Source organism: Myotis brandtii, unplaced genomic scaffold, assembly GCF_000412655.1.
Source record: "Myotis brandtii unplaced genomic scaffold, ASM41265v1 scaffold854, whole genome shotgun sequence".
In the NCBI taxonomy this organism is placed as follows: domain Eukaryota; kingdom Metazoa; phylum Chordata; class Mammalia; order Chiroptera; family Vespertilionidae; genus Myotis; species Myotis brandtii.
The window spans coordinates 497,339-498,928 of record NW_005371468.1 but is presented as its reverse complement, the minus strand read 5'-3'; the positions used below and the strand labels follow the sequence as shown (position 1 = coordinate 498,928).

The 1,590-nt window shown below is 63.8% G+C and overlaps 1 protein-coding gene across 1 annotated transcript in view; it reads left to right on the top strand.

Moving 5' to 3' along the window:
* The first annotated feature begins 410 nt into the window (after positions 1 to 410).
* RTN4RL2 (reticulon 4 receptor-like 2) overlaps positions 411 to 1,590 on the top strand; it is a 15,918-nt gene continuing 14,738 nt past the window's right edge. The window contains exon 1 of the mRNA XM_005884793.2: positions 411 to 610. Within this exon, the coding sequence (XP_005884855.2) occupies positions 411 to 610 (200 nt within the window). The remainder of the gene's footprint in view (positions 611 to 1,590) is intronic.

Sequence of the window (1,590 nt, the reverse complement as noted above, 5' to 3'; positions counted from 1 at the left end):
TCAAGGTGCTAGTGGGCCGGGAGCCCGCTAATGAAATGAGGTGGGAAAGGTGATAGAGGCAGCGAAAGAGGCACACCAGGCCCAGAGATGGAGACACGGGAGCCATAAGGACCGGTGGGAAGCGACAGAGACACGGAGAGACACGAGAGAGACAGAAGATAGCGAGTGCATAAAGGGAGGAAATGGCAATGAGAACGAGGGAAGAATGAGACTGTGGATGGAACAGAGAATGAATGGAAAACTAGACCAGCATTTATACAGCGCCGACTGTTTGCCAAGCGCTGCGTAGAACTGAGACAGGAGAGGAGGAGCCAGAGAGAGGCGGCGGGGCGAGGGGTTCCTTTTCTTTGCTCCCGGGAGGGGCCGTCGGGGTTCCCGCGCTTCCGTGGGCGCGGCGGGGCTGCACGCCGATGGCTCTGGCGCTGGCCTTCCTAGCCACTCCAGCTGCCCCCAACCCAGGGCCGCGCCTGTTGGCCACGGTCCCCGAAGCGACTCCCTCAAAGCCCCCGCGCCTGTCCCACACCGGGATGGCCTCCAAGGGCCGGATGCCGGGCCCGCTGGGCCGGGTCAGGGCCAGGATGTTTGGCATCGCCGCCTTTGTCAGGAAACGGCCGGCTGGCATCTCCCCGAACGCTGCCACGAGGGGCGCGAGGGGCCCGCGTGAGATCAGAACGCACCTCTCCTTAAAGGAAAGAAGCAACTCGCGTGGAGCCGTCGCTCCCCTCCCCACCCTTGAGCCCTCTCCTGAGCGCACGCGGGAGATGGGATATCCCGTTTAGGACACAGCAAACATACACATACAAATGCGCACCCAAATTGGCACCCGCTCGCAAATGCATCAGACACGCGGACATATGTACCCTGGCCACCCATCTCCAAGCTCGCTCGGCCAAACTCACACAGCCTCACGTGTCCCACCAGCACGGACACGCGTGCGGGCGGGCACCAGTGGCTCACCCGCTGGCACACTCCCGTGCTCCGCTCTTCCCTGGGCCCACAGGAAAGGCAGCGTGTGCGCACTCAGAGTCACACCTGCACAGGCGTCCTTGAGCGCGCGTGCACGCGCCTATGCACAAACTTGCCTGCACGATTGTTACATAGTCTCACGCTCGGGGCTGGGAGTCCAGGAAAGGAAGGGGAAAGCGGAGCTTGGAGCGCTCCCAGGGGAGAGAAATGTTGAGGTCTGAGCCTTGGCACCAGGGACGCCACGAGGAGGCGGGGAGGGTGACCCAGGAGCCCACCTCCTCCGGAAAACTTGGGAGGGGGGGGGGGACTGGACAAGTCCATGAGGTTCCACACACTAATGCGCCCCCCCTCCGACCCCCGGGGTTTTTCTGGAAGCGAGGCGCCGCGAAGGCTATGGAACATAGTCCTCCGTGTCCCCCAAGGAGGGGCGGGGTCCGGGATGGAGGGGACTAGAGAGCCGCTCCCGCCTCCTAGTGGCCAGGAAAGGGTTACGTCGGCGAGCTGGGAAGCGAGGGAGGAGCCAGCGAGTGCGGGAAGGAGTGGGGGTGGTTGGGAAAAGCATCCTCGCTATCCCCACTCTCCCTCGGCTCGCAGCCGGGGCGCACGGACTGACGGACTCGCGCG